The sequence below is a fragment of the Urocampus carinirostris genome, chromosome 13, assembly GCF_059441175.1.
Source record: "Urocampus carinirostris isolate Australia breed hairy pipefish chromosome 13, RoL_Ucar_1.0, whole genome shotgun sequence".
NCBI lineage: Eukaryota > Metazoa > Chordata > Actinopteri > Syngnathiformes > Syngnathidae > Urocampus > Urocampus carinirostris.
The window spans coordinates 40,569,858-40,586,837 of record NC_142361.1 but is presented as its reverse complement, the minus strand read 5'-3'; the positions used below and the strand labels follow the sequence as shown (position 1 = coordinate 40,586,837).

At 40.5% G+C, this 16,980-nt stretch overlaps 1 protein-coding gene across 1 annotated transcript in view; it reads right to left on the bottom strand.

Moving 5' to 3' along the window:
- Window positions 1–16,980, bottom strand: part of heatr5b (HEAT repeat containing 5B) — a 41,516-nt gene that overhangs the window by 4,945 nt on the left and 19,591 nt on the right. The window contains exons 21-32 of the mRNA XM_088351038.1: window positions 15,651–15,795; window positions 15,397–15,576; window positions 13,581–13,832; window positions 11,326–11,507; window positions 11,187–11,255; window positions 10,927–11,106; window positions 7,165–7,399; window positions 6,879–7,094; window positions 6,681–6,808; window positions 4,957–5,095; window positions 3,074–3,346; window positions 1,303–1,527 (exon numbers count right to left, since the gene is read on the bottom strand). Of these exons, the coding sequence (XP_088207164.1) occupies window positions 1,303–1,527; window positions 3,074–3,346; window positions 4,957–5,095; window positions 6,681–6,808; window positions 6,879–7,094; window positions 7,165–7,399; window positions 10,927–11,106; window positions 11,187–11,255; window positions 11,326–11,507; window positions 13,581–13,832; window positions 15,397–15,576; window positions 15,651–15,795 (2,224 nt within the window). The remainder of the gene's footprint in view (window positions 1–1,302; window positions 1,528–3,073; window positions 3,347–4,956; window positions 5,096–6,680; window positions 6,809–6,878; window positions 7,095–7,164; window positions 7,400–10,926; window positions 11,107–11,186; window positions 11,256–11,325; window positions 11,508–13,580; window positions 13,833–15,396; window positions 15,577–15,650; window positions 15,796–16,980) is intronic.

Here is a 16,980-nt window from a genome sequence, read left to right as displayed (position 1 = left end):
TTTCAATTCGAAAAAGGCACACAAATGGCTACCCTTGCTAAGTCGCATGGCCGCAACCGATCCACGATCAAAGTTATTCTTAAAACTAAGGTGATTAAAGTAAGGAACTCTCATACGGGAAGGACAAGTTCAAGTTTTTAAATCATTTATTTGAATCCGCTGTCTCATCCTCCTCTGCATCCACCCACTACTCGACTGGACCAGCTCAAGACACAAGAGACCAAAGGTAAACAAAATGTCATTTTTCCTTTACCTGTACAGTGGAACCTCGGTTCTTGACCATAATCCGTTCCAGAACCCTGTTCGAAAACCGATTTGTTCAATCACTGAAATCGTTTATTCCCATTAAAAGTAATTGTTTTAATCCGTTCCAACAGCCTGAATGTTTACCATGAATATAAACATGAAGCTAACCCAGGCTAATCGTACGTTCGCGTTAGCGTCATCTTCCGTACAAAAGATTACGCTAACATGAACGTGTAAAAATAAAAAAATCGGGTTGTTTACACGTCATTTAGCACCCGGGTCTCCACAACAAGTGGCTAGCGCTTCATTGGAAATGGGACTCCGTTACAACACCCTGAATGTTTTACATAAACAAAGCTAACCCAGGCTAATCGTACGTTCGCGTTATCGTCATCTTCCGTACGAAAGATTACACTAACATAAACGTGTAAAAATAAACAAAGGGTAAAGAAAAGAATTATGAATAGGATTTCTTACCTTGGGGTGCTCAGCAGAAGCCATGCTGTATGTATAGCAAGATCGAAAACTCGCACACCTTTTTCATATTTTGCTATTATTTCTTTCTTAAATGCAATAGTTGTACGCACTACTCTTCTTTTTTCACCTGTAGCAACATTGCTGCTTGCACCGACCTTCTTCCGAGGCATAATTAGGGGCATAACACCTATATTAAAAGCAAAAACAAAACGAAACACGTCCGCACTTGATAACAGTTCTTCACGAGGGGTGGGGGCAATCTACACCATCTACACCCGTACGCTGCTCAGCATCGCACTCTAGCGTACCGGCGTTCGAACTCCGATTTTTTGACCGAACAGCGAAGCAAGAATTTCTCAAAATTTTTGGTCGAGAACCGATTTGTTCGAACCGAGAGGCGTTTGAAAACCGAGGTTCCACTGTATATCAATTAACGATGTTATTTAATCATATACACATATATTACACGAAAAACAGTACTTATTGTTCTGTTTTTATCTGCAGTACCAGAGTTTCAGAAGGCATTAGCAACATATGAACATAGGTTTCTATTCCTGCAAAATGGCAATCTGTCCAAACCTGGTTGCGAGTCTTCAAGCACAGAAGCGAGGCTGCTCCTCACAAGAGCCGCCCACTGCTTTTGGAGTCCGTCCTCTCGAGACAAAGGGGAGGTGATGATGCTCTTGATGCTTTGCAAGGCGGCCGAAACGGAAACGGGGACGGAATTGTCCTCGGTTTTGACCGCCGTTTCCCGAAGCACGCCCGTGATTAAAAAGAGAGCTGTGGGCAGGATGGTCATGCTACCTGGGTGTGGAAACAACAAGAAGGTGCTCATCCAATCATGATTTGGAAACAAAGGCTCGGAGACACTTTCTTCCCTAGGGCCAACACCACCCTAAATAAGCACGCCAGACTGCAAGAAATAGATATCTTGCCAGTTGTATCCAACAACGGGTATTGTATGGAAAAATGAATACTGCTATCTTGAGACCCTGCGCAAGGGGCACGTACCCTAGCGGTTATAATTTTTATCCTGACATTCTTTTACCTTCTTTTTGTCTTTTGAAGGAGGCCGTGTACGTCACTGTTTTGTGTAGTGCAATGAAAACGAGTGCTACAAACCAAAAGGGAGAATACAAACTACAGAGACTCAAGCTGACTGAAAAGCATGAGTTTTCTTCTCATTTTGTTAGCAGGCCTTTCCAAAGGGTTTTTTTTTGTAGGGTACCCTTAGGAGCAAGATGGTGACCCTCACGTTATGTCCAATAAATATGAATTTCTTGGGTTATGAGAATTTATAAAAGGCACATTTATGATAGTTCATGTATTTTTATGTATCATTAAAAATCAATGTAGATGTTTTTGAATGAATAAAGGTATTTTGCCACTAGGGGACACTATACAATGTGTTTTTTTTTTCCTAACTCACAGACATACATGTTTGAGTAAGTATAGTTGCATGGTTCTCCAGGAACCTTGAGGTTTAATGTGGGGCTCCCCAAGGTTCAATTTTAGGCCCGGCACTTTTTTAACATGTATATGCTTCCTGTAGGGGATTTCATCAGTTTCCATAGTTCCGCAGAATACACCCGGCTGTCCTACAGATACCAATTAAAAATGCATTTTAGATATTAGGTCATGGATGGCAGAGAACGTCTAACAGCTCAACCAGGACAAAATAAAGGTCTTAGTCATCGCTCCTGAAAGACAGAGGAATAAACTTTTACCAAAACTACAAGACTTTAGATCTTCACATTTTGTTAAAAATGTGGGCGTTATTTTTTTACTCTGAGTTCAATTTTATTCCACACGTCAAAAATAGAACTGAAATTGGGTTTTTACCATCTGAAGAACATAGCTATAGTCCACCTACAAGTGCCAGGGCGGCAGTAGCTCAGGAGGTAGAGCGCTCGTCTTGGGATCAAGGGATCCCAGTTCGAATCCCGTCTCGTTCGTGTTACATGTCGAAGTGTCCTTGGGTAGGACACTGAACCCCTAATACCCCCAATATGCAGGTTAGCGCCTTACACGGCTGCATGGCCGCTATTGGGAAATGTGAAGCACACTGCAAAGCGCTTTGGGAAGTCATTGACTTGAAAAGCGCTATAGAAATGCAGATCATTTCGGATCATTTCATTGCTGATGCATGCTGTTATCTCCTCTTAGTTAGATGATTGTAATGCCCTGCTCTCTGGACTGGTCGGGTGTGGTTAAATAGTGGGAATTATTTGATGAAAGCAAGAAATGGTGTCGACATTATTGGAATTTTCATGGATAACATTGTAGGGAACATTGTTTGCAACAAGATTAGACTTGGCACTCTGCTTTTAAATTTGTTTGGGTTTCTTACCAGCCGGAGAGCAGAGTGAAGGCAATTCGGCCAAAATGGAAACGGTTTTCGCGACCAGACGGGCGCTCTCGTCAGACAACCTCCGAGGCGTCACGGGCACGCGGCTCGGCGAATCCTTGGGCCGAGTATTGAGTTGCGGTAAGTGTCGAACCAGAATGAAGACCAGCAGCTCCATGGCGGCAAAAACCAGGGAAGTACCGGGGACCAGCTCGCCCGTTTGGCCCCCTTCCCCCGTTGCCGTTTGAGACTCTTTCTGGCCTTCTTCCTCTTGGCCTGGACAACACACAAGCGGGACCTACATCAGTCTCCACCTTTATTTGGCTTTCTAACAATTGTATCAACGTGGTATGGTATAGGATAGGATAGGATAGGATAGAATAGAATAGAATATACCTTTATTGTCATTGTTACAAAATGGGTTGAACATAGTGTGACAACGAAATTGGGCATGGCACTCTAGCTTCACGAATTAGTGAAGCACATATGAGCAGTTATTAGGTTTCTTCATTTTCCTCACATTTAGGTTTTTGAGTTTTTCCTTGCCCTCATGTAGGTTTTAGATCAGGGGATGGTGTCATAATCGTCTGCGGTTTGCAATAATCTGGTGTGTGCAGCCCTTCCAGACTCCTTGTGATTAAGGGCGTCACAAATAAACATGACTTGACTTGACTTATTTGGAGCCGGGGGCCACATCTGGTTGACAAATTTGAGCAGGTGGCCCATCCTGGAGGCCGATTCAATTTGTTTAATTCTGAATAAATATAGATGCAGAAATCTATACATTTTGTTTGTTTTTAAAAAGATACGTTGCATCAAATTGATTTTTTAAACGCTGACAATTGAAGCAAAATCATATAAATGGTCCTTCCTTTAAGCACCTTTTATTTTTAGTTTGAAAGTATCAGTGTACTTTAGTATTTTTGTATCATTTATGATGTCATATTTTTGAAGTGGTATTTTTGTAGTATTTCTTACAAGTAAAGTAGTATTTTGAGAGTATTACTGCAGTTTGAGTACAACTACTACTAGAGTTTTTAAGTTTACATATTTCTGTACTAGCATTTTTGTTGTATTTTTGTCTTCTTGATTCTGTCGTAGTATTTTTGTTTTAAAGTATTGGTATTTTGTAGTATTTTTGAAGTATTTTCATTGTGGTATTTTTGTAGCAATACTTTAGTAGCTATTTTCATATTTTTGTAGCATATCTGCAGTAGAGTTTTTGTAGAATTTCAAATTGTAGTTTTTTTGCTGTATATTTGTAGTATTTTTGTAGAATTACAGTGGTTTCCTTTTTGTAATATTTCTGTTGTAATATTTGTGGAGTATTTCAATAGTAGTATATCTGTAGTGTTTTTGAAGTATTAACGGTAGGTTTTTTTGTGTAGTGTTTCCGTCGAAATATTTGTATAGTATTTTTGTATCGTAGTATTATTGTAGTGGTATTTTAATATTTTTTGTGTGTGGTAGTGTTTTTGTAGTATTTATTTTGCATGTTTGTAATTTAATTGTAGTTAAATATTTTTGTCATGATATTTCTGTATTATTGTTTTAAGCATTTTTAAAGTGTTACCATAGTAGTATTTTTGTGATATCCCTGTAGTATCCGTAGTATTAATGTGGTAGTATTTTAGACTTTTTTTTTTCCAGAAAAAAGGTAAACCATACATTAGGTTTCTGTTTTTAAGAACTACTTTTCATATTCAGTTTTGTAGTATATTTGTAGTAGAGTCGTGGTAAAACCAGAGTCATGTTGTGCATGGAAAAGGTCTTTGAGATGTTACGGGCAGCAGGGTGGTGAAAAAGTCTGGGTTTTGGTGCTAAACGCACAACTTATGAAAACGAAGCCTGTCATACAGCAATTTGTTGAAATGTAAGCTTATGACCTTGATTCTTTTGCCGGAGGTGGTTCAGGGCAGCCCTTATGGTCTCCTGCACGACGGCGGTCACCTGCAGCTGGACTGCAGGAGGGTCGCGGGTCAGCAATAGTCGGTGGAGAACGTTCAGGAGCTCCACTGCCAAAAGCTAGGAGAAAAGGAAGACTTTATGACACACTTTGACTTTGTGAACTCAAAATAAACTTACTTGGTTAGGTCTGTCATATGAAGGTGATCTTTGTCACCTTGTAAAATCAACATTGGCACGCTTGTGTCGCGTTCACGAGATGTTTGCACTCAAACGATTCACTTGAAGAATCGGCCTGCCGATTTTCGCATCTTTTGCTATACCAACGCTCAAAAACAAATAGAAACGGACTCAAGTTTATTGACATGCGGGCAATAGTCCGATTGGGATAATAAGTCGGATTTTGACAGGGTTCGTACACCTTTTTAGAGCACTTTTAAAGCACTTTCAAGGCCACTATTTCAAATTTTCCATGACTTGCAAAGAAATAAATCGAGCGCCGATCACAAAAAGGACTTTAAAGATTAAAATAAAGTCTTTATCCTGCTGCGAGCAAATACTTTGTGCTATTTTGAGCCGTTCCTACCTATGATCTACCATCTTTTTGTGTCAATGGCCTGCTACAAACGGACATGATTTCTGCCAATTGTCTTCAACAACGTATTGCAGCTAAAAGGTAGCCAGATAGATGGGTAATAAAACAGCACATTTTTGATCATTCCCTTTATAAAAATTATAAATTAGAATAGAGTTTGTTGTATTTACTGTAGAATAAATCAATAAAAAGATTGATGCATACATTTGGTTATAGCACAAAAAGATTTTACTCTATTAATTGCTTAAAAATAATCAGCAATACTTGAATAAATGGTAAATGGTCTGCATTTCTATAGCGCTTTTCAAGTCAATGAAGAGCTCCCAAAGCGCTTTACAATGTGCTTCACACTTAGCCTTGTTGATTACATATCTTACATGCCCATCTGGGCAAAATGTATTTCCTTTATATTTTCATGCATCTTTAGTAAATCATTTCTCTTCACCTACATACCCAGTAAGCTAAAATCAACCCCGGTATTTTTTAATTTTCGTTCTATATCTCCATAGCTATCTAATTAATATCTGCCCTAGACTGAGAAATGTAGCTAAAAAAATCTATCATTTATACTCTTCATACCTTTTTAGGTTCCGTCTTTCCCTTCACATGCCCATCCAGATGGTTGCTCACCAAAAAGTTTCGAAATATGTCACTACTGCTCTCTAATTACCATCTTCCCTGCTTATGAAGCATTTTCAATTGGAACAGACAGTTCATACCCATCTGTCATATTGATCAGCTTGAGTATCTTGCTAAATACATTGCGTATTTGCGCATTGTCTATCTAAATCCAAAGTTTACATTATTTGCAGTGCTTTCTTACTCACCCTTATATAGTTTTTATTTAGTTGAATTTCTAAAATAACAACTTATTAAATCATTTCTATGATATAAATATTACCAGGTTAATCATTAAAAAATAGGGTTAAAGAGACTCGGACAACCAATAAAAAAATAATTTTACTCGAAATTCAAAATGACTTAGCACTGGTGAGCTATTATCAGAAAGAGGTCTGCGGGCACCTCAGCTGTCCTTCCAGGGCACCAGGTTGGAGAGCCCTGCTCGACATCATGGGAGTACTTGCAATATTGTGCATTTAAGCGCCTTACCTGGTCTTCTGCAATGTGGGCCTTTGCACAGGGAGACTCCAGCAAAGTGGACAAGGCTTGCAGGCAGGACATGACGTGCTCAATGGGTTCCTCGGGTCGGGGAAAGCAAAGAAACTCGATACTGACACCTGGTAAACCAAAAACAAAACATCTTAGGCTATGCTTACTACTGTATTCTCTCTCTTAATGTATCTTTACCCAACATGAGGTGCATCCTGTCTTTGACAGACTCTTCAAAAGTCTTGACGCCTCCGGGAACCTTGGACAGAACGGGAGAAACGTCCCCTTTGTCTTCGCAAGCTCCAAAGCCGGTGCTGCTGAGCCACAAGGCCACGGCGTGCAGCACCGGAGCCCAGGAGTTCCTGTAATGGAGCCTGGCCGTGTCGATGGTCTCGGGAGTGTAAAAGGCTCCACCTGAGTGAGCGAACCCCGAGAATGAAGACACCGGCGCACATCTCCGACATTTGGTGGCGCTATTTCGTACCATCGGGAGGCAGCTGACTGGAAAACTCTGCCGGCAGCGTGAGCAGGGCATAATCTCGTAGCATGGCCAACCACAGCCGACTGAGCGAAGGTAATTCCGGCTGCACTAAAGTGATGAGGCTGTCGGGCGGAAGCACGTCCGCGCCGGGATCGTCTTCGTCCTCCTCCCCGCTCCTGATCGGCTTTGCGGGCTTGGATTCCGCCTCTTTCTTGATCTTCATGGATACCACGTAAACCTGTTGGCAACGGTCATGATAATACAAAAGTAAATCTGCGCTTACAGCGGCACCTCAGCATTTAAGCATCGTCCGTTTCAGATTTGGTTAGGGTTTATAAAGAATGGTAAAGTCAAGGATCTATTCAGGCCCATACTTTTTTAATCCAACCAGCATATAAATCCTAAACATGAAGATGTACAAAAAATACAGGGACCTCTCTACTTACGAGATTCATTCAATCCCGGATCGACCTCGTATCTAGAAATTCTTGTATCTTGAACGATATTTCCCCATAAAGAAAAACTGAAAGCCCATGAATCCGTTCCTGACCTCGAAAAATCCTCCAAATTAACCCTACGCTTTATGTACCGTAAAACGCATCTTCCTGATTACTTGCAACATTTTCAAATAGTAATCGTACATAAAAAAACAAGAGCAAAATAAAATGTGAGATTCAGATTCAGATTCAGATCTACTTTATTGTCATTCTAGTACACGTGTATACAGAACGAAATGTCGATGCATCTGACCCCCACAGTTTCCTTGAATGTACAGATATAAATAAAGTTGTATTGTATTTTGGCTACGTATAGTATTTTACCATAGTGCCGATAGTGCAAGAAGAGTAGCTAACCAGATGTGCAAAATGGGCAGTCAGGTTAACAAGTCAGGTACACAGTAACATTAACACTGTAACAATAACGCTGTAATTACAATAGTGCAGAGAGCAATGTGCAAGGAGTGGCAAGCTATAAAAAACTGCCAGTAGTGCAAAAAGTCAGATTAGCAGCCGTTTAGATTTAAGTTAACTATATGTTAGATTGACCATTTAACAGTCTAATGGCCAGGGGGACTAGACTATTGCGTAGCCTGGTGGTCCTGCACCGCACACTGCAGTACCTCTTCCCAGAGGCTAGCAGGGTGAACAGTCCATGATGGGGGTGAGATGGGTCCCCGGTAATGTTCTTAGCATGGGATAGGCAGCGCTTCTGGCCAATGTCCTGAATGGAGGGAAGTGTAGTCCCGATTATTTTCTCTGCTGTCCTCGTTACCCTCCTCACACTACCCCAGTCGGTAGCGCTGCAGCCTCCACACCACACAGAGATACAGCTGGTCAGGATACTCTCTATGGTGCCCCTGTAGAATGTGATGAGGGAGGGTGGGGGCAGGTGGGCTCTCCTCATCCTCCGCAGGAAGTACAGGCGCTGCTGTGCCCTCTTAACCAGTGATGCAGTGTTCACGGACCAGGTGAGTTTGTTTGTAATGTGCACCCCTAGGAACTTGATACTGCTGACAACCTCCACAGCCTTGTTGTTGATGCAAAGTGGGGCATGGTTGGGCTGGTTTTTCCTAAAGTCGACAATGATCTCTTTAGTTTTGTCAACATTCAGGACCAGGCTGTTGTCCCTGCACCAGCCCACCAACTGCTCCACCTCCTCTCTGTAGGCCAGGTCGTTGTCATCCCTGATGAGGCCCACCACTGTTGTGTCGTCAGCATATTTCACGATGTGGTTTGTGGCGGACCTAGGGACGCAGTCGTGTGTCATCAAGGTGAACAGCAAGGGGCTTAGGACGCAGCCTTGGGGGGAACCCGTGCTGAGGTAGATGACATCTGAACTGTTCTGACCTATCCGCACTGATTGGGGTCTGTCACAGAGGAAGTCCAGCAGCCAGTTCCGCAGGGGGGTGTTGAAACCCAGGAGTCTCATTTTGTCTACCAGATGTTGTGGGATGATGGTGTTGAATGCTGAACTGAAGTCCAGGAACAGCATCCGCACATGGGTGTTCTTCTCCTCTAGATGTGTCAGGCTCAGGTGAAGCGCAGAGGAGATGGCATCCTTGGTGGAGCGGTTTGTCCTGTAGGCAAACTGAAAGGGGTCGAATGAGGAGGGGAGACTGGAGGTGATGTGCTCTTTAACCAGTCTCTCAAAGCACTTCATTATGATAGGAGTCAGTGCAACGGGCCGGTAATCGTTGAATGATAAGATCTGGGGTTTCTTTGGCACTGGGATGATGTTGGCAAATTTGAAGCATGATGGTACTTTGGCTTGGTCTAGCGAGGTGTTGAAAATGTCTGTTAGTACACAAGCCAGCTGATCGGCGCACTCCCTAAGTACCCGCCCCGGAATGTTGTCCGGGCCTGGAGCCTTCCTTGTGTTGACCCTTCTCAGGGTCTTCCTCACGTCAGATGAGTCCAGGTGGAGTGCTCTTTCGTCCTGATTTGGAACCGCTTTCGCTGCAGTGGTGCCGTTTTGTGCCTCGAACCTTCCAAAGAATTTGTTGAGGTCATTCAGAAAGTCCATGCTAGTGTCCTGCACTGGGGCGGTGGTTGGCTTGTATTTGGTAATGGCCTGAATGCCTTTCCACATATCCCTGGTGTTGGTTTTATTGAGGAAACGTTCCTGGATTTTTTGACTGTACGTGGTGGTGGTTGCTAATGTAGGAGAAGTGAGGGAGCACTTTAAAAAAGGGAGGAAATAACACAAGAGCACGGGGATCAGGCCTGTATGGCGAACACACATTACCCTTTGTTTATCGTGGGGGTTAAGTTCCAAATATAACCCGTGATTGGTAAAATTCATGAAGGGGCAATAATTACAAAAGTTGACTACATCCCTTTTTATCCTACAAAAACGTGCAATAAGAACTATACACAGGGTAGGATATCGAGACCATACTCATATTTTATTCCTGCAGTCCAAATTATTAAAATTAAATGATTTAGTAAAAATTTTCACTGCACAACTGCTATTTAAGGTCAACAGAAACATAGTGCCAGAAAACATCCATAAAATGATTCATTCGGAAAGAGGGAAATTATAATTTAAGGGGCTGTCGTAAATTCATAATCCCAAAGGTGAGAACCACCAGGAAAAGTAGGTGTGTGTCTGTGTGCGGAGTCAAACAATTTACAAGACGAGATCAAACAATGTCCAACTATTCACGTGTTCAAATTTAAATACAAAAAAAACATTACTGGCGGAATACGGAGATGAAGAAAATGGGGTATGAGTGATATGAGAGATTGGGAATAGTGTGTCTACAACTATGGTTAACTTTGTTGTTATTGTTGCTATTGTTACTGTTATTATTAATACAATTACTATTGTTTTTATTATCATTGGTGTATTTGGTGGGGAAGATGAAGAGGTAGGGCATCTGCTTCTTACTACCCTTTTACGAACATATTATATAACATTATTTTTGTTGTCGAGTTATCGTTTTTGTTCTGTTTTTATTTTAATGTTCGAATAAAGTTTTCATTCATCATCTAAGTAGAAACCTTTTTTTTTACAACTACTATACAATTAAATATAGTAATACCTGGGATACGGTAACCTCGTCTTACGACATTTTTACTATACAATATAAAATAAGATGTATTTATTTCCGGCCCATCTACAACTCATTGGACGTTTGTATTTTAATCATCATGGAGACCTTAGAGCTCATTGGCAAAGGTTTGTATGCTATATGGCAATTTCCCTTTAGAACGTGTTCATGTTGTACGAGAATTCCATATACAATTGAAAGTGTTGAGCTACCTCTGCCCAGGCTTTCAGCACGGCTAACTTTTCCATGGTGGTGGCGCTCTCGCTGTAAAGCTGACTGGACGGACCCTTCCCGGCTTGGACCTTGTCCAGCGAGGACACCAGCAGATTGTGGACTCGCCGAAGATCGTTGAGGTCACTGACGACGCCGCTGCCTATCCAAGTGCTGCACACCTGCGGACACACAAATTCAAGAGCTTAGCTTCATCAAAGTTCTTCTTTGGTTTAACAATTAATAACCAAACATCTCCTACCTGGCAGGCTTTGGCTGTTATGTCCGACGGTGTATCAGGTGAAAAAGCCGGTCTCAGTGCAGCTCCGACCTAAAGCGAAGACATTTAAGGTCCACATATTGCAAATTTGGTCCGCAAAAATGCATTCCTACAAACTCACATTGGCCTGGTATTGTTCCAGGATGACGTGTCCCGGGAACTCGGGCTCAGGGACACGGGCAAACTTTTTGATGATGTCTTCCAGGGCCTGCAAGCCGGCCATTCTCAACTGGTTGCTGTGGTCGGTGGCAGCCATGAACGCCATTCGAATGAGGTCGGACAAATGCAGCACCAGCAGATCTCCTAGACCGGGGGTGTCATAGTCATTTAAGCGGGGGGCCGCATGCTAGGAAAAAAAAATCACTAGTAGATTTAAGAGAAAGAGAGAGAAAGAAATAAAGAACGAAAGAAACCTAGAGAAAGAGACGAGAGAAAAAGAGTGAGCATTAGAGAGGGAAAGAGTGACAAAGAGAGCAAGTAAGAAGAAACAAAGAGTGAAATAGAGTAAGAGGGAGAAAAGGTGAGAAAGAAAGACAAAAAAAGAAAGAGATAGAAAGAGCATAAACGTGAGAAAAAAAGTGAGAGCAAGATAGTGAGAAACAAAGGGGGAAAGAAAGAGAGGAAGAGAAAAAGAAGAAAGAAAAACAAAAAGAAAAAAAATACAGCCCCAGTTGCTTTGCTAGTGGCAACAGGCTTTGGCGACATCCGGTGGACCTATTTAGAACAGCAGCTCCTTTTTCTCTTGTGCTTTTCTTAGCGTCGTCTTGCTTAGCTTTATCAAAACATTTGGCGGGCCTAATTTGGCCCGCGGGCCGGATGCTTGACACATGTGTCCTAGACCATGGTGAAGATATTAAGAGATCACTTTCTAAAAGATACCATAAGATTTATATATATTGCAGTTTGTTAATTTATTTCACAACACTGGTCCAGTCCATTTTTTATTTCCTCATGAGTTCATTGAATGGTGATGATGGACACAATTTCATGAAAATATTAGGGATTCACGATAACTATCGAGATACTGTTTGCCTGAGCTGCATAGTTCTATTGTATCGTAAACAAAAATAAAGACACTCGTTAAAAATGGAATTTTTCTACGCTTAAAAGGAATTATCAGTGTCTGTCTCCAGAAGCAGGATTTTACCAGTTATCCAGGGTTTCTACAGCTTCAGGCGAGTTCAATTCAAGACTATTTAATGCCTTTTGAAATTAAATTTAAAACCATGTTGACAAAAAAACACGCACAATTGATACAAACAAAAACAATAATAGAGTTGTGCGGCTACTTGAAAAGTCTTAAAAGGCAGTGACTTCATTTCTCGAAAAATAAGGCCTTAATTGGCATTAAAATATCTTGAATCCAATCTGAAAGTTTATTATTTACTATGACTAAAAACTTAGAAAGTATTACATTTTTCAGATGGAAAGATTTCAACTGGACCAAAATGTGTTTTGTTTTTTTAAATGAACATTTGTTTAAAATTGCCTGTAATTGTTTATTGTAGATGTTTTGTTTATGATTCCATCGTGTTGGAAACGTGAGTGGGGAAGGATATTTAAGAATGACTGATATGGACGCATATGATGCGGAGGGGGTAAACCAGTGTATGCTGTCGGGCTGATGAAGAGTTGCATGGCACAGCAACGCAGCCCTTGTTGTGCTGTGGGGTAACTGTTCGGTGTCAAGTTGGGAAGAGCGAAGAGGAATGAATGTTTGGTGAAATTGTGTTCTTGACTCAAGCAACTAGGGCAGACCTGGGCACTCCGGTCCTGGAGGGCCGCACGTCCTGCCAGATTTTAAAGTTTGCTCTTCTTTAACTCAGGTGATACAAATTATAACCTCGTTAGCAAGCTAGCAAGTGCTCGTTAACGATACTGGTGATTGGAATCACCGGCTGTATTGGATCAGAGAAACCTCAAAAATCATGCAGAACATGCGGCCCTCCAGGACCAGAGTGCCCAGGTCTGAACTAGGGGATATGGCTTCGGTATATTGATTGTTTGATTGATTTCATATTGATTGTGTTTTTTTATTGACTTGGTCTTAAATCTGATTTCAAAAGGAAAGTCTCTTTATGCTGTATTAACCACATAAAAAGGATAAAGGTTTACAGAAATTGAGGGATCCTCAGACAAAACTGACAGATAACTATTCATTCCAAATAACGCTTCTGCTACATTAAACTTTTTGTCCGGTGTAAAACTTTGATTGGAAAACGTAACTCTGCGATATTCATGACCAATTTTGAGTGTAGCATTTTAAAAATAAGGAATACAATTCATTTTCAGACTTTTTCCTGTTATCGGTATAAAAAAAAAAACCTCAGGGACCAGGGATCCTTAGAGAAGAGTTTTGCAGGCGACCGGTTTTACCTTTGGGGTTCTTGGCCCGAGCGAGGCGAGCGGCCGCCAGATCGAAATGCGGCGGGCTGGCGTTTTCGCAAAGCAGGATAACGCGACACAAGCAGTCGGCGGCAAAGACTCGGGTGAGCCAGCGAGGGGCCACCGAGGGCTTGGCTTTGTCCTCTTCGCCTAAACCGCTAAACATGATGTCGTCGTCCATTTCCTCTTTTTTCTCGGCGTCTTCGTCTTTTTCCACTTCGAACGTGACGGCTCCTCCCACGTCTGACGGGGAACAAAATGGAAAGAAGTTTCACTTCTGGAGTCACCTGAGGAAGGAGATTTTTATTTTACTCCTGCCCCCCCTGGCCTGTGTTTGACCAGGACGTGTGATTAGCTACTCGTTTCACTTATGACCCTGTTGCATTTACCATGAATAGAAATAAACATTCCTAATAATTCACGTTTTATCATATTATAAATATGTATACAATTTATTGTAATAGTTCTCTATTCATTTATTTAAATGTTTTCAATCATAAGGTGAATTTTATATTCATATATATTTATTAAAAACAAATTTTGAAAACATGTATTTATTTCAATTATGATTATTAAAATGATTTATACATTCCATATTTATTTATGTATTCAAAATGTTATGTTCATTTGATATGTGTTTATCTAAATAATTGTTTTTTTATATGATATGAATTTATTTCATTTCAAGATATTTCAATTAAATACTGATACACATATTTAAAAGTATTTTCTCAATATGTATTCATTTCATTTTATATGTATTTATTTTTTCAACATATTGTTGCAATTTTTGAATTCTATGATAATTATTGTTTTTCATAGCTTATTGTTAGTGAAGTTATTCAATATACATTATATGTATTTTTGTATTGTTTTTATCTAAATAATCAATTATTTTCATTTTATTTTTTTTATTTCACAGTTATATATATTATATTTAAATATGATTACTATTGCCTTAATTTCATTCAAATTCATTTGAATAATTATTTTTTGTCGTATTTATTTATTTGATCATTTTATGAATATAACATTACATTGATATACCGATTTTGTTGTTTGTAAACAGAGTCGAAAACAAAAAAAATCTCCCGGATAAAATGAAAACACAGCTGATCAAGGGGATTGAATACCCAGGAACATGGTAAACAATTGAACACAGATCATAGATTTACATGTGAAAATGCATAAATAATAAACGAGAAATAAGAAAAAAAAGATTTTTAAAAAAGGAGAAAAAAAGAAGAGAAAAATGAAAAAAAAAGACAAAAAGTAAAACTCAAGGAAAACAGGGAAAGCAAAATAAAAACAAATTAAAAAATAAATATATAAAAATTAAAAAGAGAAAGTGACTTATTTCATTTCTCTTTATTTTCTTTCTTTCATTTTTTTTACAATTTTCCTCTTTTTGCTTTATTTTCCCGGTTTTCTTTTTTGCCCTTTTTTATCATTTCTTCTTCTTCCCTATTTTTTATTTATTTTCTTTAAATTATATTAATTATTATTTAATTCATATTTTCACTTGTTTTTTGTCCTTCATTGAGAAAGGTTGGGTAAAAATGTAACTTTCGTTCATAGTAATTTGTAGTCTTCCTCTTTGGTTGACCTGTACATGACAGCAACATCTAGTGGACAAATATAAAACCCTTTCCCTTGAAGAACAGCAGAATGTTTTCGCTGCAAAGCCCACCCGGCCCAACCTCACCCGGGCCCTGGCTTCGTCGGCCCCCGACTCAATTGAGTCCGAGACCACTGCCCTACTTCGATTTCGTCCTATAAAATAAAAGCGTCTCTTTTCCTCTCTCACCTGTGGTGGCGGCAAGGACGTCCTTGCAAAGTTTGAGCCAATGAGAGAGCTTGTCCACGGCGAGCGAGGACAGCATGTGTCCCAAGGTGTCGTGAATATCCGAACACAGCTTCCTGTCGGTTTCGTGATCCAGCATGCCGAAGAGCGCCCCCTCCAGACCCGTTTCCGTGATGTTGAGATCTGGCAACAAAGAGGAGCGACGGGCGTCTCGTGAGAAATTCGGGGGCCTTTTTTCACGTGTCGGGCGCGCTCACTTATTGCGGCCTCTTTTCCGTTTCCCGCTTTCTTGGCCAGGCTGGTGGCGTACTCGCAAACCTCCGAGGCTTCTCGTTGGGCCAGTTGTCTCAGGCAGGCCACTGCGGCGCGGCGGAGTAACAGGTGGGAGCTGCATAGGTGCACCTGAGGAATGGAAAAACCGGTCAACCAGGAGTGGAGAAACTACAGCCTGTGGGCCCTCAGGCCTTTTAATCCAGCCAGCAAAACATAAAATGCTCAAAATATACAGATCCTATACATAAAATGGTAAAGAAAACGTAAATGTGCCATCCCTGTCCCTGGTTTCCCTTTGTCTGACTCACCGTACCTCCAGTATTAAATATACTTTTCATAAAGTACAGTACTGTATAATGACAATAATGGCCATTCTGCTCTGTTCTGTTCTATTTTATTTCATTGCACTCTAGTTTCAATGCATTACAGACGCTCCCCTACTCACGACCATTCGACTTACGATAAAAGATAGATACGAGCATTTTTTTCGGGATGTGGAAAAATATCCGGACATTGCTGTAAGTTAGATTTTGTATCGTGTGCACCTTTTTCAGAGTGCAGGACATTACTGTAGTGCTTCTTTCCGCCACTACCGGTGTGTGGCGCTGTGAGAGCTCACCCAGCAGCCACTCGAAAAAACTAGTTTGTGTGTAAACATTCCATACGATCAATGTCTATACTCTCTCCACGCGCTAAGAACAGTTTTATTGTTTAATATCTCGTGCGTCCATTCATAATGGTTGGTGTAAAGTGAAAAGAAGAGGCGACCCGTTTCTTTTGGAACGAAAATGGAATAAGAAAGCTTGATGCGGTTGAGAAAATGGTTAGATCGCTTTTTTTCGGCCACTCTTTTACCACAGAGGAGGCCCACTTGCAGCATAGCTTCCAAAAGTAAGTTCCACCTAACTTTATTTATCTTTATCGAGCTTATTGTTTTACGAAATGTATTTTTTTTGTACAAAACAATACAGGTTACTCATACAAGCCTTAAACATACTTCTATAAACCTCATAAAAATATAGCACTGAAGCAACTTACCAATATATTCAACTTCTTTGCAAGTAGGGCAGCGGCTGTATTCTTCCTTATTGCATTATCATTATTATAACTTAAGCCAGTTTTTTCCGCGCACTACGTGTAAATTACTTTTTGTGCCTATTCATCCTGTCTTTTATATTTTCTATTCCCTTCAAAGTCTTTAAATGACATGCTTTAGCCTGGAGTGCCATGTCTAACCTGGCTGCTTGCAATGTTTCACAACGTTGATTTCAATGACAATTAGAGCAATTCTATTCTATTCTATTCCATTAGATA